The sequence below is a fragment of the Haemaphysalis longicornis genome, unplaced genomic scaffold (genome assembly GCF_048455015.1).
Source record: "Haemaphysalis longicornis isolate Haplotype H1 unplaced genomic scaffold, Haemaphysalis longicornis Haplotype H1 scaffold_6, whole genome shotgun sequence".
Classification (NCBI taxonomy): Eukaryota; Metazoa; Arthropoda; class Arachnida; order Ixodida; family Ixodidae; genus Haemaphysalis; species Haemaphysalis longicornis.
Genome location: NW_027526407.1, coordinates 22,160,394 through 22,179,877, shown reverse-complemented (window position 1 = coordinate 22,179,877; position 19,484 = coordinate 22,160,394). Strand labels below are relative to the sequence as shown.

General features: G+C 42.5%; 1 protein-coding gene across 1 annotated transcript in view; it reads left to right on the top strand.

Annotated features, from left to right (window-relative positions):
• The window catches only part of LOC144142296 (uncharacterized), a 47,035-nt gene that overhangs the window by 10,409 nt on the left and 17,142 nt on the right, over positions 1–19,484 (top strand). The window contains exons 2-3 of the mRNA XM_077673692.1: positions 15,150–15,585; positions 16,329–16,609. Coding sequence (XP_077529818.1) covers positions 15,217–15,585; positions 16,329–16,609 — 650 coding nt within the window. The 5' untranslated portion in view covers positions 15,150–15,216. The remainder of the gene's footprint in view (positions 1–15,149; positions 15,586–16,328; positions 16,610–19,484) is intronic.

Genomic DNA, 19,484 nt, shown 5'->3' with positions numbered 1-19,484 from the left:
CCGAGAGCATTGTCGATCAAAGACGAGTACTCTACGTGAGCGGCGAAAGAGCTTTAATTTTTTTCCACAAGATAACCTGGCATGCACTCCTGCGAAGCGTACAAATGAAGGCTCTTGTTTCAGCAAAATATATTAAAATCCCAGTAGAGCCAGGTACTACAAGGAAATTTATCAGGGCAATCCATCCTGGTTATGCGCTTTAATGCGCATTACGGCCTCACGTGGGGCCTTGCGGAATTGTTTGCATTTTATTTAATTTTGTGTTGTGCAAACTTCAATCCCCTTGGCTGCACGCCACAGGTTTCTAGAAACCGTATTTTCGGTGGCTGGGACCCGCTTGTTCCTTTCAAGTGCCGTAAGCTGCACCTGTTCTCTGCACGTATCCTCAGGTGTTTCCTCCCATCGGATGGGTCGGCCCCGAGAGGGGTCTTAGTGCCGTCTTGTGCATACTAGCGAGCCCGGATTCTTTCCCTTACGAAGCATTGGGAGGTCTCCTAAAAGACTCTACAAAACGTGCCATAAAGAATTGTTCTCTGCAAGATAACGCAAATGCAACATAAGGGCAATGATATATAGAAAAACGGTGGAGGCTACTAGAGCGGATGGTGAAGCTTTTATTTCGGAAATGAGAGCCGAGGCCATGATGTGCAAAGAAAGTGTCATGAGGGAGATAATCACACTGGTTTTTAACTGTAAATTTAGCTTTTTGTTCTGGTTTACTGAATTTGTAATATTTGCCAGGTTTGTCCCTTTCCACACTACAGGCGGCTGACAGCAGTAACCGCAAACGGACCAAATTTGTGCGATATAAAACCTACTTATATCCGTATGTGTTTTGTAGTGTAAGGCGTTTTGAATATTGTGTTTGCCTGGCTGCTTTGGGACTGTGATTTGGGCTAGTCGGTGCATGCTATCTGGATTCAACACAGCCCTAATGGAATGGATGAGGGACGGCAGCGCACGATGCTGACTAGCAACTGGTGTTGCAATCTGTGGCCTAGGAAATATACCACGAGAGAAAGAATGCAGGCTAAGCGAGATACGGGAGCTATGATAGAACAACTAAATACAACGAAGAAAATACAAACACCACAGGATAATTCTACGCGCATTGAAACCGTAATGAGCACTGCAGATACAGCGTATCCAGTCGAAAGAGACAAGAAAAAATTCTGTAGTGTTGTGGTATTTTCGCGTGTCGTACTGTCGTCTTGTATTCTTGTCATGTCGTGATTCTGCTGCTCTGTCGTAAGCGGTATTCCTGTCATGATCTTGATGTTCCTTCGTGCCGAATTCTTGCCTTGTTGCATCCATATGTTACATCCGTAGTTGCACACAGTTTCAACGTTATTGCCCATTGGGAAGAGTAGCGTAACTGGCAGTTCTGTCGTAACTAGAGAAATTCTTGTCGTTGAGGAAATTGACTTTGTCGTTACGACAGAACTGTGTGTCGTAACAAGATGACTTCTGTTGTCACAACAAACCTTTTTGTCGTACGACAGGAATCCTTAGGTTTTTGTGGTATTCCTGTTGTAATTTTGTTCTGGAGCACCTTATCTGACGCGTGGCAAGATATTTGGGGGGGGGGGGTGGCAGGTAGGGCAACTAAGGACAGTGTAGCATGGTTTTCGAGAATCCAGTGAGCAGATTTCGTTCCTTAGTAAATATTCAGACGCTTTGCTAACACAATATTGTCCTGCCTTGTGAATGGCGTACTCTTCGTACATTTCGCGCTCGCGTTGCCCTTTATAGGTTCTTGCAACATGAGATACACTGAAGTTCAGGGGCGCTAAAGTTTTGTTTTGCCAATGAATTATTGGTGTCAAACATTCGAGGTAACACAAATCACTTTCAGGCTTTTGACAGAGCCAGCTTGTGTACCATTGCAAATTTTCAGAGAAACCTGCAAATGCAGCACTCCAGTTTAGGCTGCCCTTCTTCGTAATTAAAATATGGTAAAGGAAGCGAATCACGAAGAGGATTTCATACGAGGCCTCATCCCACGACGATGACAGATCGCTGCATGAGATTAACTCATGCTTGCATCAAGAGTACAGCTTCCCATTCCCTCCGCAGCCGCACGCTGAAAATTAATTATGCAACGCGCGTGTTGAAATTAAGGCGAGCACCAATCGTTGTGATTGTGTGCGCTATGACTGCTGCAAACAGACACAAAACCGGCACAGGCAGCAAACGTGCCCCACGTCATTACAACCATGGGTGCTCGCTCTAGTTTCAAGACAGGCGTTGAAAAATTAATTTTGCAACACGCGGGTGCAAGACGGATGGGAAGCTATTCCATTGACGTGGGCATGGGTTAGTCTCATGCAGTGATCTGTCATTGTTCCAGGATGAGGCCTCGAATGGAATCCTCTGGGTGAATCACTTCTTTTATCATAACAGTATTAGAAAGAATTGCAGCTAAACTGGAGTGCTCCATTTGCGGGTCTTCATGAAACTCTGAAATAGTACACAAACTGGCTCTGTCAAGAACTTGGCAGTCTTTTGTTCTACCTCTAATGTTCGGAAAGCAATAATTTAGCTTATGAAACAAAACTTCAGCATCCCCGGTAGACAAACGGCAAGCAAGCGGCCTCAACGAGGGCATACGAAACGACCGACAGCTCAGCGAATGCCAAACATGGCAGCCGAGTTGAAAAAAAAGTTGAGAATGTGCCGCCCTCTACGACGTTCGATCTAGACACCTCCCAAATATGACTATCACTTAACCCCACAGTAGCAGAGTACCGCGACAGTGAGCGCCTGGAAGCGGATTTGTGCCTCTTTGATGTTCTCATGTAAATTCTAAGAAAACTGCTGGGAATTAAACGCTTGTTTGTGTAAGGTAAACGCATTCTCTTTGTGAAAGTTTTTTTTTTTCGTCAAAAATAAAACTGAATAGTTTCTAAAGGACTCCTGGCGTAAAAGCCTTTTTGTAACTTCAAGGAGTACATCGAAGAAAAGCAAACTTCGGGAAGCCCTGTAAATTCCGCTCTCGCCTTTAAGGCTTGTGTTTAAGCCGCGTGCCTCATTTCGAATGGCGTTTCCCGGATATCAATAAGTGTTTATTTCAGGAATGGTCGGGGAAGGGATGGCCTTATTCGATTTATTCAGGTTAAATCCTAAAACAACAGTCCTATATAGATTGACTGTTTCAAGAGCATTGATTCAAGCGGCACATGATCGATTGCTTTTAGTCGCTCCTTGTTCAGCAGCTGTATTTGTACGTAGAGCGCTGGTAAATCTTCTTAAAGCGGACAAACGGAAAAACTGTTTTTGGGACTTCCGGCTGACATCAAAAGCCTGTCTCACGCAAACCGAAACTTATGAAATAAATATCAGCTTAACGACGCATTTCAACAGTTTCCTGTCGGTAAAGGTACTGTGTATACGTATATATAAATAATATATACGGAAAGATCGAACTCACAGAAAGCGCGCAGAAATAGCATAAGGAAAAAGTCGGAGACACGGAAGAACAATAACAGAGATGTTTACTCATGTGTCAGCAACGGGGACTGCCTTCATCCGAGTACAATTTTTATTACATTGCTGATTAAATCACATCAGAGTTATGTAATGTAGACTGTAACTGACGAACGCCAGTCCCGTTGCCGATACCAAAGTAAACATCTTTGTTATCGTTCTTGCTGTGCCTGCGACTTTACTTATAAATACAAATAGAGATGTATGTATGTATGTATGTATGTATGTATGTATGTATGTATGTATTCATGTGTATATGTAAGTACGTGTGTGTGTCTGTCTTTGAAGGTGCGAAACATACAGGTTTATTTGAACTGCTTACATTGCATGTCCAGAGCCAAAATATTAAAGCCCATCATTTGCGCCGGTTTAACGGGAGGTCACTAGGCATAGGGCACACGCCAAAGTACAAAAGCGGATCACCAAGCAAACGTTTGGCAAAGCAGATGATGCATGTTTACATTGTCGCCTCAAAACAAGTAATATTTCAGTGCTAAGCACAACGCCGCCAAAATAACAGGTGCTCCGTTATTTTGATCTTTTTCTAGAAGCTCATTCATATAAAGGGGCAGAATATGGGTGGACAGTTGTTAAACCAGCTTAGATTGTATTGAGAATTACTCCCGATTGCCACGGTTATCGGATGTGACAGGGTATGCATGCCTCTCTTTTTCTTCAATAAATGTTAATTATTCTGCAATAAAGACGAATCCAATGTGAAGACAGCGTAACAATGATACAGGCCGACGCCGGAGCTGCATTGCTCAGTTTCGGACGAACTCTTAACTGGTCAATTTTCCGCTATAAAGGCGGAATCCGTGTTGTAATCCCAGCCCACGCACCATCGCCGAAGCAGCCACTACATCATATGTGCGTGTGGGCCAAAAAAAAAGAACAAGGGGGAGAGTGAAGGCATTCGTGCACGAAAGTAATTATCTGACAATGCGTTAGATATTTCCCTGCAAATTTTGAGCTTTTCTAAGAGCGCGCAAGCTCTGGGCGTTTCTTCTATGCATTCGGACGCATGCTAGGTGATATGGTAAATACCGTAATCACAGCAATTTCCACAATAGCTGGTGGGTGCACATAGAGAGAATGTGCTGCGTTATTTTTACTTGTGGTGGTCGCTTGCATATTTAGACACGACGCAAATTCAAGAGAAGAGTTCGAACGATGACCTCAATATTGTAATCCTCTTCTCTAACCACCAATGTGATGGTTTGCAGTTTTTTATTGTTGGAGTGATTTGGCACACAAAATAACTGGACGGATGAAGCAATTAGGACAAGACCTAGGCATAGCGCTGGTACTATGTGCTTTTTCAAGCAGTTCTTTCGTGTTCTGAGGAACCCGGTGTCACAATCAGTCTTGATTTTGGTCGAAGTGAAGACTGCCAAGTTAGAACTGCGCATCAGTAATTGTTTTCGGTTCGAAATTGCGCACAAAGTGTTTTATTTATGCGGCCTGCAACACCACTTTTGTTCGCATTGTGAGGCGTAGAAAGACTGTGCCCTTACAGGTAAAGTATCTTTTTTTGTAAGGTCTACTGAAAGCGATGACACTCAAACAGGTTTTGTACTAAAACGCCCACCCGATGATAACATTGTTCTTGATTTTTTGAAAAAAGATATTTGTACAGGTGCTTTCGCAATGGTCCCCATCTGCAACGAACCAAACTTTCACAGACTCAAACAACAATAAATTGTGTATTTGTGGTCCTTTCGAGATAAGGTTAGTTATAGGCTCTGAAAAAAGCCGTTTATGTCTCTTTATTCAAGATTCTTAAGGTGTAGATACCTAAAGTGCAGATGCTTCCTTATTTATTCAAAACTGGATGGTACTTTCCAGTGATGCAATCAGAAACATTAGCAGCACCAAACCAAGTCCTTGTCATATTGTATATGCTTAAAGGAAGCAGCTTGAGCGTCCTGATAAGAACGTTTTGAAATATTTTACAAGCATTTTTTGTAGTTATTCACAACTGCTACGCACAGTCATGGAGAGATGAAACAGAAACACGAAAATATGAGCAAGAACACACAAAAACCGCGACTTTTTTCTATGCAAGTCACATTGACGCGTCACCGAATTGGCACGAAGTGTTGAATATGTCGCTTTCCAAATATACCAATAGTGCGCCGTCATTGTACCTCCATCAACAGTGTTTTTCAATTTATCGTGTTCCCGTTCATATTTTCGTGCCCAAACTCTGTTTCTCCATGACGTACTTGCCTGCCACACAGCCACGATTATTTAAAATGAGAAGTAAAGTAAATCGTCATTGTATAAGCAAAGGTAAAAAAATGCTTCTGTGTTTTGATGGAGATAAGCCCTTTTAACTGTTCACATTCCCAACGTAGATGCCACTAACGCAGTCCTGAGTGTTTGAAGTGTAAGGCATGTCGCTTGCATTTCGCATAAGGTTTTTATAAAGCTGTTTCTTTTTCTATTGAAAGGATACGAATAAAGGTGTTTCAGTATTTCGCACAACTGCTACGTACACACTATACACACTGTCACTAACGTACAAACGGCAGGTCCAACTTGTGCAGGTAAAGGTGTTTGTGTTTTTTCCACTTCGTAATACAAATTCCGTGCGCCATGTCGTGGATTTCGGTCCCTGCTTGCCGGCTTGCTTGCAAGCGCACTTACGCGCTTTTACGCAGGTGACCCTGTCATCTAGTGAAACTAACCTCGGTGACAGGACTACTATAGCCGAGAGCTGGCTCTATAACCTGATTGTTTTAACATACTCTACACTTCTTATTATTTTCTAACTTCGCCTTTCACCCTCTCCATGACCAATCGAAATAGAAAATTCTAAGAAACGTTCTGGTATGTTCCGTTCACTTTCTTGCGGTCGCCTAAATGTTCCGTTGAATGTGACCTCTCTTCAGTTGCTGCTTGTTCCGCGACGACATCACAGCCGCAAATACCGTGTTTGTAATGTAATATTGCGACGTTTTACGTAAATAATTCAAACATATTGAAAGTAGATACGAAGATACTATTGTGCTGCGCAAAGTAACTTCTCACCATGGCTCCCCGCGCAAAGTGACAGCCACATTCCCAGCGTAGGCAGCTCAGCAGAGAGAACAAGAGAAAATAAAATTCTCCGGTATCGTAAAGACACGAACCGATCATGTATTGCTGCGATGTATTTCCTCTCAATAAATGAGCATTCTGTCGTTAGGTGGGCTCTCTTGGAAGGAAGTCCAATATTTTTGTGTTATCCCTCCTCAGCAGTATGCCCTAACGCAGAATTGGAAGTTTCATTTGGAGATTAGGAGCCAGTGCTCCTCGCCAAAGGAACGTGATCCGGCGTTGAGTTGGTCGACTGCTCCCTTTACATCCTGCATTCGTATTCAACGTCAGCGTCCTGGCCATGGTGCTTACCATCACAGAAGGAGGGATTCTATTTTCGCTACCTTCGCCGTTTGCAGCGTGCTTCGTGTTTCTAAAGTCGTGGATGGATGTGTTGGCACGGCCGTTAACGATAAAGAGCCAGTGTGGAGAAATTTCGGAGGGGATTACCGATTCCAAGGAGCTCCCACAGCCACGGCTGGCGTTTCCTAGTGTGAGTTGCCTAACGTTTGATACTGAAGTTTGAACTCGGCCTGTTGAGTTCAAGTGCGTGCCGTCGCGTTTTCGGCTCCACTTAACTAATCATCTTTCATCTCCCCAAAAGGTATTAGGTCGCTTATAAATCGCAAGGTATTTGTCCACTTTCGCCTAATTTCACTGTACGCAATCGTGAGAAGAAAATGTGGCAATACGTAACAAACGATGACTAGAAAATAAATATTTTGTATAGCTGCCCGGAAGTAGTACTTGTAACACGATGCTTTGTTTCTCATGGATATTTAGAGTTCATGAATTTATTTTATTTCTTTTTTTATTTACATACCCTAAAGGCCTGAATGGGCATTACATAGGGTGGATGGTGTTGGGTTATGATAAAAGGTTCTGTACATTTTTCCAGCAGAACATAATAATTACGGCAAGGATGCTGTAAGTACGTGATTATAGCATAGAGAAACTCAAAGTGCAATTCAGAAACAGCGCGAAAGAACAGTGTAATTACGTTGAATAAAAAAAGGGTTCACGCAAAAAAACACTCAAAAGCGACAAAAAAAACGCAATCACTACACTCAACTGGAGGGAAAAGTATATACACAGGAAAAAACGAAAGAAATATTCCTACAACGTCAAAGAACTTCAAAAACTGTTTTGAGCGCATGTTGACGGTATGATGAATCGGACAGGTCTGCGATGTGAGAAGGCAACCAGTTCCATTCTGCAACTGCAAGATTTAACGGAGAGTATTATATCTTTTTGGCTGCGCAACAATTGGTGTAACTTTGAAAGTGTGGTCTACCCGGGCGTGAGGCAGCGGAAGGATATGAACCTGGGAAAACGGCGTGCTACTGGGGGACAGCGAATGAAAAAAAAAAAAAGATAGTCGAGCCAATTTGCCGCGCGTGGCAAGCGAGGGCAGATTAAGGAATTCCTTTGAAGAAGATACGCTTTGGTAGCGCGAGTACGAGGACTGTCATGAACCGCGTTGCCTTGGTCGGGGCCGATTCCAAATAATAGTAATTTAAAGCTGCTGCGGTTTTTAATTAAAACCATATTATTTGTTTTGGACTGCAATTGAAATCAGCTACGGCTTACGTGGCTATTTTACAGGCACAATGTTTATGAGCGTATATCAGCTGCTTGACCACACAAATATTTGCCAAATACTTCACTCATCCTTCCTTTAGAGGTGGTAAACCCGCTAACACGTCCCGTTTATATTACAGCACCGCCTGGCCATGCCGGGCTATCCTTAGCTTTTCGAGCTGAGCGCCAGTTTGTTTCGTTTTTCTCTTTCGCGCCGCAAAGTGCAATCTTGTTTGGTAGGGAGTGGGTTTTATACTGTCGGTACCACGCTAGGCCTTTTTTCTTTGATCACTTTTGTTGCCGAAAAAAATAGTGCCCTGAGATAAACGTTTCTCCGGAAAAACGCCGCGGCATTCTGTTCATTGACGGTCGTCTGTGCATGTCTCTTTCTATACTGTTTTGGCTGCTTGTGCATTTGCTGGTCTTTTTTTGCGGAATACAAGTTCGCTGAAATAAAGCTTCACTTCTAGGAGAACTTTCCTTCCACGCTGACAGCGCGACAATATTGACACTGGAATCACCAACTGCGAGTACATGGTAGCCCCATGCCAAACAACCCACAGTCCGAAAACAGTCAGAGGACAACAATCCATTGCTAGGTTTAGTGAGCGGGAGAGCAGAACGCGAGTTCAATGCCTCGTGGGTATTGCTTGGGCCCCACGTTGTAAACGGCTTGGGCCCCACGTTGTAAACCCGAAAGTAAAACGGCTTACTCCCTCGCCTGTAATGGTGCCTTGGGATCTTCAAGTGTCTGTCCGCGTTCATCCGTGTGCAACCACCATCGAGCGAAAATCAAGCGAAATTTAATTTGAGCCGTGAGTTGCAGTTTCATTTAGGGAATAATCAAGGTGCAACTTACGGCTCAAATCGAATGACGGTAGGAGCGCAAATGGGCTGTCAATCGGGGTGCAACCTGGACGTCATTTCGAGTCCCCGTACTCCACACCATCGCCATCGTTCACGGAGAGGAGATGCTGCCATTTATTGTGGGTATTTTTGAGACGGACCAAAAAAATTATGGATGCCTTGCCGTATACAGATACCCAGTAAATGCTCCCCCTTAGTCCAATCGCTAAGCACGAGCACGATGCGTAAAAGCTTTCGTGGAGTAACGCATGAGTAGAACAAATTTGATCTATCCAATGATAACTCTGATTTTGAGGAATCTGTGGTGCTAACAGGGATCAATTAACTTGTTGAAGTACCGCCCAAGTTCCTAAAAATAAGAGCGAACGAACTAGCCAAGAACGATGTAGTTGTAAATCTATTTGGTACTTATGTCCAGCGAAAGCCATAATAACTACGCCTTGAAAATGTGCAAGCATTTTTTAGTGCACCAGTGATTTTTTTTTCAGATATGACAGCTTGTAGCGAAGTTTGCCTTTAACTGGCAGCTGTCACTAAAACAAAATAATATACGTTATCAAAAAAACAAGTAGAACTAGAGCCTCCCCTCTCTAGGAACTGTCACCAAAGTATTGGAAGAAAAATGAGCGCAGTATGTCTTGTCATAAGAACTCAGTTTTTCTGTATTGCATATCCACCCGGTATCGAAGCATCTGTCGCAGAAAACGCGAAATAATGTTGGTCGTTTTATACGGAACTGGCATTTTTGGAATGTAAGGGTTACAAGAACACATAAGGCACTTAGCGTTTCCTATTCGGTTTGTCTGCTTTTTTTTCGCCAAGCGAGGCATTCCACAGCGTTTCTGGTCGTGTGGTCGTGTTTTCTTTCTACATTCCCTTCATAGAAGGAAACTACAGTAACAGATTAAATAGGCACACGGAAATAAAGACTTCGGGAGGACGTGCGTCATTTATTTTTTTAATTGTTTTTCGTATGATGATACGTACCAGGACACCTCGGCGGCATGTCTTATTGAAATAAGAATCTCCAGACCGCCTAACATCCGCTACAATGCGACACCAAAAAATGGCATGCGTAAATTCTTTCAGGCACGCGGAATGGCTAAAATGGACAGCTTCTCCGCAGAACGGTATGCGAGTCTGAAAGAAACATAAAATGGAGTCTAAAAAGGGTAGCTTCTCTCCAGAGTATACACAAAAAAAAAGTGTTGCCCAGTTTCTTTTGTACCAGGATTATTCTTTATTCTAAGCTCTGGTTCTCAATAACCACGCCCACCACATCTGCACTACGTTTCGGTGCTTCCCTAAAGGAAAGAAATTGGTATTTGTTATAAATGGCCAACAAGTTTGGCAGGCGTGCACCTCTATGTATTGGTGGCAACGCAGAACCCTCCTGCCTAATTTTCACATGATGGGATATATAATGATTTAGCATGAGTAACGTACCATTCGCCCAAAATGACGCTGAAAAAAAAGTGTTGTTAGGGAGAGGACCACTGTAGTATACGACGTAACAAACGTTATGCTGCTGAGCACGAGGCAAAATCAAAGCATGTTACGAACATTCTCTTTTTCATACGTGAGAGCTAAGACACAAGTCGGTCCTTAAATGGAAGCTGCCATTCAAAAAAACGCAAAAATAATCGTAAAAGACAACGAGACGTGGCGCACCACGTCAGGAACTGTCACCAAAGCACTTGGTAGCCGAAGAAGGTCCGCAGTGTGTCTCGAAATGATGACAGAGTTTTTTCGCGTATATTCGAGTGGAATGAAAGAAGCTGTAGCAGAGAAGCCAAAACAATGTTTGCGGTTCATACAGTAGTGGTATTCACGGAAAGTTGTTCCTGAAGCATTACGTACGGGAACTTGATGTGGACTGTTTGCCTTGTCTGTCTATTTCCGGTAAACCCAGAACATCGCAGCATTTCGGCTTTAGTTGTCGTATTTTAGCTCAACGAACGCCGAAAGCAACAATGAAAACGGCAACCAACGGCAAGACAGCCATGGGTTGTAACTTTTTTGTGTTAGTACGTTGAGTTAATGAAATCTGCCGGGAACTTCGGTGGAAATATTTCTTTATGGCATAGAAATCCGCAGACCCTGTAGTATTTATCGTCATGAGGCATAGCGGGGAGATGCGATGCGTAAGGAGTGCCAGGCACGCGTGAAGGATAAAAGTAGAACAGCTTCAGCGCGGAGCAGAATTTTGCAAGACTAAGAGAAATGTAAAGATAAGGCTAAAAGAACGACGAACTTCTGTGGAGTCTATAAACAATAAAATTGTTCGGCAGTTTTGTGTCGGCAGTTTTGTGTCTAGGATCCTCAACCACCTTGCCCACGATGACTCGGTGCTTCTGTAGATGAACTAAATTTTTATTTGTTTTGAAAAGTCCCAAACCTAAGGCAGGCGTCGCCTCTAGGATTGTTTTCAACGAAAAACCCTTTTTGCTTTTACGCTAATCTCATATGTGTGCAGCAGAAACCTCTGGTTAAATGAGGGCTGCAAACAAGGGAACTACCAAAATTTACTAGGCTTTGGGTTGGTCCCTCCCCGCTTACGGACCGTCTTCTAGGTTTCCGCTGAGCTTTACCTTTGAAGCTCTTCCGAATTTGCTTAGGGATGCATTGAGTAATCCGTCGGTGGCAAGTAAAAAGATTGGCTAGCAATTCAAATAAGAATATAAAGAGGACCGAGCATAAGAAAAATTATAGGAAACTGACCATCGTGAAACTTGGTACACTAGGTCGGTACAACGTAATAGATCAAGACTTGAGTGGCCGACACATGGTGATATTTTATGCGTAATATATTAACGTGAATAAAGAACGGAAGGAAATGGCGCCCTAAATTACGTGCCTCTGCTGTCAAGCAAGAGGAAAAATATGAAAGGGCTCGTCGCGCTCCTCAAAAAATTATAGTCATGCGTAATTCTAAGCACTACTGCATTTATGAGGAATGGCAGCATATTGCAAATATGCTCCACTATGCCACCCGAGTCGTTTTATGCAAATATGTGGCTTCGTCAAAGTCAGCGCGTAATGAAATCCGTCTGAGGAGGTGATGTTAAAAAGCGTTTTCATAGTTTGTTACCTCGTAAATGACGCTTTGTTTATTTAAAAAAAGAATCAAATCGAAAGCAAAAACCTTCTACTGAGGAATTGTCTTGTAGGACGTAAGAATAATGCATTCTCTTTCCACGTGTTTTGATTCTTGTTGCACTTTGGCCTTGTGCTCGAGCAACGCAGCCAAAGGCGAAGGGAAAAAAGTTACATAATTCTTCCGCTCTTAATCGAGCCAAACCGATTAGTTTGCCGTACGCTTTCTGTGCAAAGCCTATAGCTGGTTTTCGTTTTTGTGTGTTTCCCCAATCTAGAACCTCTATATCCAGTGTAAGGAAGTCTCCTTCACCTCACTTGCTTTGGCGCTTTTCTCTCTCCTCCCCTACGCTCAATTTGAACCCGGGATTGCTGTTTATTTTCGTAGATACCCATAGAATTCAAATGTTTTTTTTAACTCCTAAATCTTATTTATGTACTTAAAATCTGCATTAAATCTGCTCAAGGCTATCATCTGTAGGCCAAGCAATCTTGACAGGAATCAAGAGTGACACTACTTTACTCGAGATACTTTCACTTGGACCTTCAACACATGTTTTTCCACTCTCCACACCTTGAAGCGAATATGTAGGAGGACCTACATTATGCCACTTGTCAATATGCACGGTATGCAGACCCTAGAACGTCTTTAATAGAATAGTGTCCTTAGGCAAGCCGCTCTCGTGAACGTAAGTGGTGTGGTAAACCGCTGGTTGAATGGTAACAGAAGAGTACAAGCGATAAAATATCTCTTGTGTGTTGACCGTAGTGCAGGAGTCGCTAAGGAAGTTCAGGCAAGCATGCGTATCATTGTCATCCTATTCATCATTTAGCATGCCAGGATCCATGGCCAGGCAATACTTGACAGTCGCATGAAAACTATTTTTTCTTTTCTACTAGTCGTGCTAGTTAGGAATGGTTTAGCCCTCTCTTAGGCGCATCTTTATGAAAGGTGAAAGCGGTTTATCCTAGCAGGAATAGCAACTACAGTACAAAAAGGGCGGCAGGAAATTACAATTTACTAAATACCAATTATGCAGCGTTATAATACCTACGGACCTACGTCACAACTGTTCGGAAATTCATTTGTTTTCAATTTTTATTTTCCTCTCTTTCCCATTTTTCCCAAAAATTCCTTGGAAAGATTTACCAACCCGTTTGATTATTCAAGATTTTTCAATCACAAATCATAGTGGGAAAGAAGCATAAATTAGTGATACCTAATTTCGCACATGATTTTTCTGCTTTCCTAACCAGTTAGGTGTTGCGTGTTTGATTGAAATATTTGTACTTACGTCACAATATTCGACAAGTCCAAGCCATTTTATTTTTAGTTTAGCGTAATTTTAGAAGGGAAATGATTGTCAATCATAATAAACGTTGAGGACCTTCTATTGGTCTTCGACTTCAATGCATTGTTCATCGCAATACGTTTTTAGCTTCTGAAAAGTAGTGTTCAAGTGTCAATCATGATGTGTAGGGGATAATGCAGGCAAATTTCGCACTTCTATTTCTTTTTGTGCCCATGTGTTCAGTCCTTTTACAAAGAAAAAACGAGCTATTGTCTAGAAAGGCGCCCTAAAGTTATATCTTCTCTCAGACTCGCCACGCTTGGAACCAAATTCTGCCTCGAACTTTCGGCCAACCACCGGGATTGCCGAGAGTTCGATGGAAGGTCCACTATTGATTGGGGTGTGCCATGTGCAGCACTTTATTCTCGGGCCGCGTGACTCGGTCTTCGCATTTGGTCGTCTGGTACAGCGACGTAGACCATCGCACGTTGTACACCCGAACATGTAGGTAGATACGCAATAGCGCTCTGTTCAGTGATCATGTTGCACATAACTAAGGTTGTCAACTTTGATTTATAATCTGCTCTTAAATACATTCTCTAGCCGTAATGAACTACTTAAATAACTAATAAATCTGGGCTTGCAACGTTTCTGTGATAGCAAAACTATCGCGTACAAACTCGTTCAGCAGGCTCCAAATTTAGCTTCTTTACAAAATCACAAGTGAATTTATCATTCGAGATCAGGTAACGTATCGTTCAATGGTAAATAGTGTCCGTTAAAAGGGCCATGAAGGCACCGTACAGGTTTGTTTTATTCGAATTATTTTGTGTTCTAAGCACCCTCAGCGCTTGTCCGGAAGCAAGCGATGCTTTATTCACTTGGAAATTATGCAATTCAGCCTAAAATTTTGGTTATTGCCCCAAAACGTGTGTTTGAACGACGTTTTCAATGACACCATAACATCATGTCTTTCAGCTAAACTTCGTGTGGAGCGGAGACTTGCTTACTGTTAGTCAACCTAGACGCCACGGCACCACGGCAAACCGTTTTCTGCCTTTGGTTTGTTTGTAACCGTATTTAAACCCGGCTAATTTTTCTTCCTAGGGAAAATAATTGTTTCGTGAAACATGGTTCTCGCTCGACAAATGTGGTCCTGTGAGACACCGTCGCTTGCGTCAATCGGCCAGTGTCGTCTGAGACAACCCCGCGGCATCGCAGTGGTGTGCATCTAAACAAACCATAGTGCGCGCAGTACGGACAGCAGTACGCATCGGAACTTCTATGTTGACGTAGGCGTTCATAACTTCGACTTTCCGTCCCACCATTCCTATTGGTAGAGAAAAAGTGTGCAATACGTTTATGCGCAAATAGCTCGTTCGGCAAGCTGATAAATTCTGCCTAATATGCGTGTGCTTTTCCAGCCTCCGCCAATCGCAGAGCTGGCTGGTATGACATCACAGGTTCCGCTGCGGGAAATGAGCTAGTAGGTGGCATGGGCATTACCTTCTTTTTACACTATGCAGCTTTTTGGAGCGAAATTTGCGTTAAAAGTGGTGGCAGCCCGATTCTAACGAGGAAATCTTTTGAATGAACGACACTTGCATTTTATCTTCATGGCCCCTTTGAGTTAAACAATCAGTTTTGCCATGCCGCACAATTGAAAATAAGTGAATGTTTAATTATCCTCGAAACATAAGAGGCACACTCGGCTAACAAACCTTTTTTGCACTTTTTTTCCAGGACGAAGCGCGCAGCACATAGCCGCATCATTTCATCTTGGACATCTAGAGCAACCTACACTACCAGCATGACTGCCGAGTCGTACGGATTGGTATTACAAGCACCGCTAACCACGGCCTCAAACCTCCAACCGAACAACAGTGGGACAGAACTTCCGGTGCAGAACGGCGAAGGGTGGCCCGAGGACCTGGCATTGGACGAAGAGTTCTCCGAGTCCTTTCAGCGTGCCGTGACTGTGCTAGGATATTTGTACACATTTTTCATCCCATTGCTGATAACGTTAGGTCTCGTCGGAAACGGTCTCTCTTTCGTCACCTTTCTCTTCACGAGACTGAAGGTGCGTGCGTCGAGCTTTTACCTTGGAACATTGGCACTATCCGACTTCGGCTACCTCTTCATCATGGCTTTCGTGTGGCTGGACAAACAGGGTGTAAAGGTGAAACTCCTTCATTCTCTAGGGGTAAAGAGATAACAGGTACCGTGCTGTAGCACTACGCCCGTCTCAGAGTCGTGTATACCGTGCTCCTAACGACAACTATAAAAATGGTGTCTAGGGTTCGAAACTTAGGTTATCGCCATTCTTAGTCCCTTGATTGCTCATCTTACAAGGTGCTTTTGTTTCATAAGTGTTTTGGGACACTGGCGTTTTTGTTTCTGCTTTCCTAGGTAACGACGCACGGGCATGTGGAAACCAGCTTTTCTACTCCAGCTGTGGTTTTGCCACAGACCGTGCTTTCTGTACTTGAGAGTACAATAGAATGATAGTAATTGAAATTGTTTCCATGTTACCTATATACGGCGCTGGTAGGGGGTTTTAGATGTCATTTCTTAAATAAAGGTGTCAATTATCTCAGGCCGGGTTGCATACATTCACTGAAAAATCTACCTGAAAGCCCACTTGCACCTGCGGTTAATCAAAAGAGCCAATTAAATTGTTTTTGTCATTGAATTTCTATAAAAAAACACTTTATATGAATCAATAAACAAACTAATCATTATATTTTGACCAACAAATGATGTTATTGCAGTTTTCTCATGGGATGTGTTAATTTTTAGTCGCTGTGTAGTCCCCCACTGTCTTAAATGTACGTGTATATCTTGTGCTTCTGAATACACTGCTTTTTTTCCCAAGAGCAATTTTATAGTGAACTGCCATTTTTCCCGCATGTTGGCGAGCAGATGCTGAACAAGCGTGGGTTGTGCACAGGCATCTTGTACTTCTCGTCGGCGTTCAGCTTCTGGTCGGTGTGGCTCACGGTTACATTCACGGCCGAGCGCTGCCTTGCCGTCCAGTGCCCCTTATGGAGGCTGCAGCTGGGTACCCGCAGCCGTGCCCGAGCAACAGTTGCTGCCACTGCCATGGCTTCCTTCCTGCTCAATGCTTACCTGCTGCTGCTCACGGACGTTGTCGTCTATGAAGATGGCACATCTGCCTGCAACCACCGGCCAGAGTTTGAACAGTGAGTTATGTTCAGTAGATTTAAAGCGCAACCATACCAAACAGCTGTGGTAAAACAGTAGGAAAGAAGAAGGCATGATGAATAGGAGCTGAAGGTATGGCCATGGCGATGACAATGGTTGTTGTGTAAGTATTTTGTGTGAAACACGGGTAACGTTTAGCGATGCGTTCTATTTATCTTTAAAAAGCTCAGAAGTATTATTGTATTTCTATAGAACTCACCACAGCTTTTTCGAAATGGCGCATAACTTGATTGGAGTAAACGGAAAGGTATTAATCACTCAACCATGCATCCCAACCACAATTCAAGATTTAATCACGTACACCTCGCTATACATTAACGTCCCTATTTTTGATTCTCTCACTTTGCATAATGATTACCACAAGGCGCGGTACTGGATCCACTTCTGTTCTTCATTTATGCTCCTGATTTTCTTAGCACTCTAATGCAAAAATAAAACATCAGCTGCTCAACGGGGGATATCAGCCTGAGTTAAAACATGATCTTAAAGCTCTACTACCGCCAAGTTTGACCACATTTCGGGTAAGTGCAATAAATTTCAAATACGCTTTAATATGACTAATTTCAAACTAACTCACATTTACACCCACCCCCATCAGCTCCTTGAGTTTATAACCCGAGGAGCGTATACTTAAGTATTGCTTCGTGTGGCCGCTTAGCAATACCTTGATGTCTTTATAATTTCCGATCTATCTCGCAATAAACATGTAACACACGCTTCTCAAATACTAATCACACACTAGGCTATTTCAATCCAGCTGCTTCTTTGCATTTTATTGGTTCGCTGAAAATTTAGGTATGTTGCAGCTGGTGTTCCATACCTCATTTCATCTGCCTGTCCCATGTAACAGCCAATAAAACCTGAAAAAGTTATAGCAATCTTACAACGAACGTTGGTGTGGCCACGGATGACATAAAAGCTGTACCGATCAGGAAAGAGTCAGATATATTTCCTCATTGTAGCTGTTAGAAATATTAACTTTGGAGATTAGAATTTTTCCGAACGGTGAACTACCCAACTCGTTACGTGCTCAGGACCGACTGTAACAAAAATATAATTTTTGTTAATTCGTGCTATTTTCCAATTTTGTCAGCTTCATCCACGGCATTTGACGTAGTGATAACGCACGCTGATAGGACACTTAATATAAAAAATAATGCATGCGCAGTACGGCTTTCAAAAAGGTATTTTTTAAAGCAGCTTTACATTGTACAATCATGACATAGTGTCCAGAATTACAGAATTCAAAGCAGATTGTATACTTCAGGATTCTCCGTGAACATACTTTGAGGATGCGCTTCTATCGAAACGAGAATATGGGGTTCGTAGACCGCTCATGAAACGATTATGAAACTATCTCTTTTAGCACTCTGTACGTAATTGTGTGCTGCTAAACTTCGTAATCGGTTATGATAAAAAAAAAGTTGCCAAAGCGCTTTATTATGTTCTGCTGTTGTATCTGTTGAAGGCAAATTTTTTATGTAACTATATTTGCACACTTAAGCAAATCATATATTGCAATGGCACATTTTCGTTAATGCGCGCACGCTTATTCAAATTGAAACACGGTTTCAATGTATTTATCATGGATATATCGTAGATTAAGCACAAACAATCTTCAACTAACGTCCGGAAAAAAATAATCCTTGGCATTTGCTCCTGTATAAAACCAAACAATAGGCTCCGATAATATTTTCCGGATTTCAAGCTCAAGCAAGAAAAAAACAAAAAAATATTCAGAATTTGCTTTAAAAAATGATTTCTTGGAATGTTCACGTCTATAAACTGGCCATTGATAACAGTAAGTCGACTGAATAACCGTATAAGCTTAGTTGACTGGTTCCTGCTAAACTAAAGTGTTGCGTTACATTGCTCAGTCTCTTATACAAGGCTACGCGAATGTATTTTGGTAATAAGAGCAGTCATACATAATAAAGTGTTAAACTTTAACCACAGCGCAAAATGTGGCGGATAATTGGGTGCCAGGCTGCTTATTCGGAATATTTGTCAAGAAATGCCTTTTGTAAGAAATACTCCATGATCAAAGTAGATGAAGTTCATTACATGAGGCGGCTTAAGGCCTTCGTCGAACTACTTCCGACAGCACTTCAGCTACAATGTACTTGTGACGATTACCCAATTATGCGCTCAAATTGCTGAATAAGTGTTTGAAACTTTTAAGTTACTCCAAACAGCTTGACGAAGTCATATTTTTTAAGATGACCGCTAAATAATTTATATTACCAGCGAAAACGTAATAATAAGAATAAAGTCAAATTAGATTTGATTTAAGTCCTAACCGGAAAAGTTAGGTTGATGATACTCTCCTGCAATTACTGGACGAGACGGGTTTGAGCGCACGCGTAATACATCAACCAGCCAGCTAAAAAATAGCTCGCTCTTCGTATAGGAAAAAATTTTCACGATTTTTAAGAGACAACCTTTTATACGTTAAATTACATTACACAAATGCAAGTTTCTTTTGACAACTGCCAGGGGCGTCTCTTTTTAAAGCGGAGCCTTCGTCCTCTCACGGATGTCGTCTGTAAACCTTCCATAAGGCGCAGCAGAAAAGCCAAGTTTCTCTGACGGTGAACATGATCGCGGGTGATTTGGAGAAAAAGACGCCTCCCGTGGTCTTAATGCGCTATTCGTGTTTTAACCATAACGAAGTATCATCTTTTGGCCTCGTTCTTTCCGGGAATAAATTAGTATTTCGAGGTTCTCGCGAATTTAAGCAATTGAGTTAGCCCTGGGAAATCCCCCCATTGAGAGCACGTGCAAAAACCTTTGAGGGTATCATCATCATCAGCAGCATCATCATCATCATCATCAATACTAGGCCCCTCGCGT